Raw genomic sequence first — 564 nt, forward strand, 5'->3', positions numbered from 1 at the left:
CCTCCTGCCCAAGTAAGAGGAAATCTTTCGACGATACAACCTACCCCCCCCCCCCACGTGAGCCCGTATCGTACTCCTGGCAGCGCGGCGAGAGTGCGGTAGATAAAAGTTGATGCCTTCGTGTTCGCAGCAGTCTTAGCGTTCAGTCTTCGTTCGTGAGTGCGTGTGGTCCTGTCTGCGACGGAACGTTTCCTTTTAAAATCTCGTATCATTAGGTGGTGTGAAATCGTTTATTTAGGCATTGATTGGTTTCGTCGTCACTGAGATTGGCATGTAAGTATTTTCGATTTTTTGAGGGGTTTTGCTATATTTTTTTTTTCAATTTTCGTTTTGTTTTGAGATGTGAAAGTAATTAAGTATTTTTAGTATCCATGGCCTTATTGTTTGTAAGAATTATTTTCCTATAATTCGTTCCTATAAATTCGGTGAAATTCGTGATATGCATAAATATGACATCAGTGTCAAGGACTCTTTTATTGTATATTTTAGAGTAGAATTTATCATAGATATCTACGTTCTTTAATATTCTGGCTGCATGGAGTATATGCTTGCGTCCATCTCCTG

The 564-nt window shown here is 39.9% G+C and overlaps 1 protein-coding gene across 1 annotated transcript in view; it reads left to right on the forward strand.

Moving 5' to 3' along the window:
• The first annotated feature begins 113 nt into the window (after positions 1-113).
• Positions 114-564, forward strand: part of LOC119586201 (serine protease inhibitor 88Ea-like) — a 7,481-nt gene continuing 7,030 nt past the window's right edge. The window contains exon 1 of the mRNA XM_037934903.1: positions 114-273. Coding sequence (XP_037790831.1) covers positions 272-273 — 2 coding nt within the window. The 5' untranslated portion in view covers positions 114-271. The remainder of the gene's footprint in view (positions 274-564) is intronic.

This window comes from Penaeus monodon, chromosome 21 (assembly GCF_015228065.2).
Source record: "Penaeus monodon isolate SGIC_2016 chromosome 21, NSTDA_Pmon_1, whole genome shotgun sequence".
Taxonomy (NCBI): Eukaryota; Metazoa; Arthropoda; class Malacostraca; order Decapoda; family Penaeidae; genus Penaeus; species Penaeus monodon.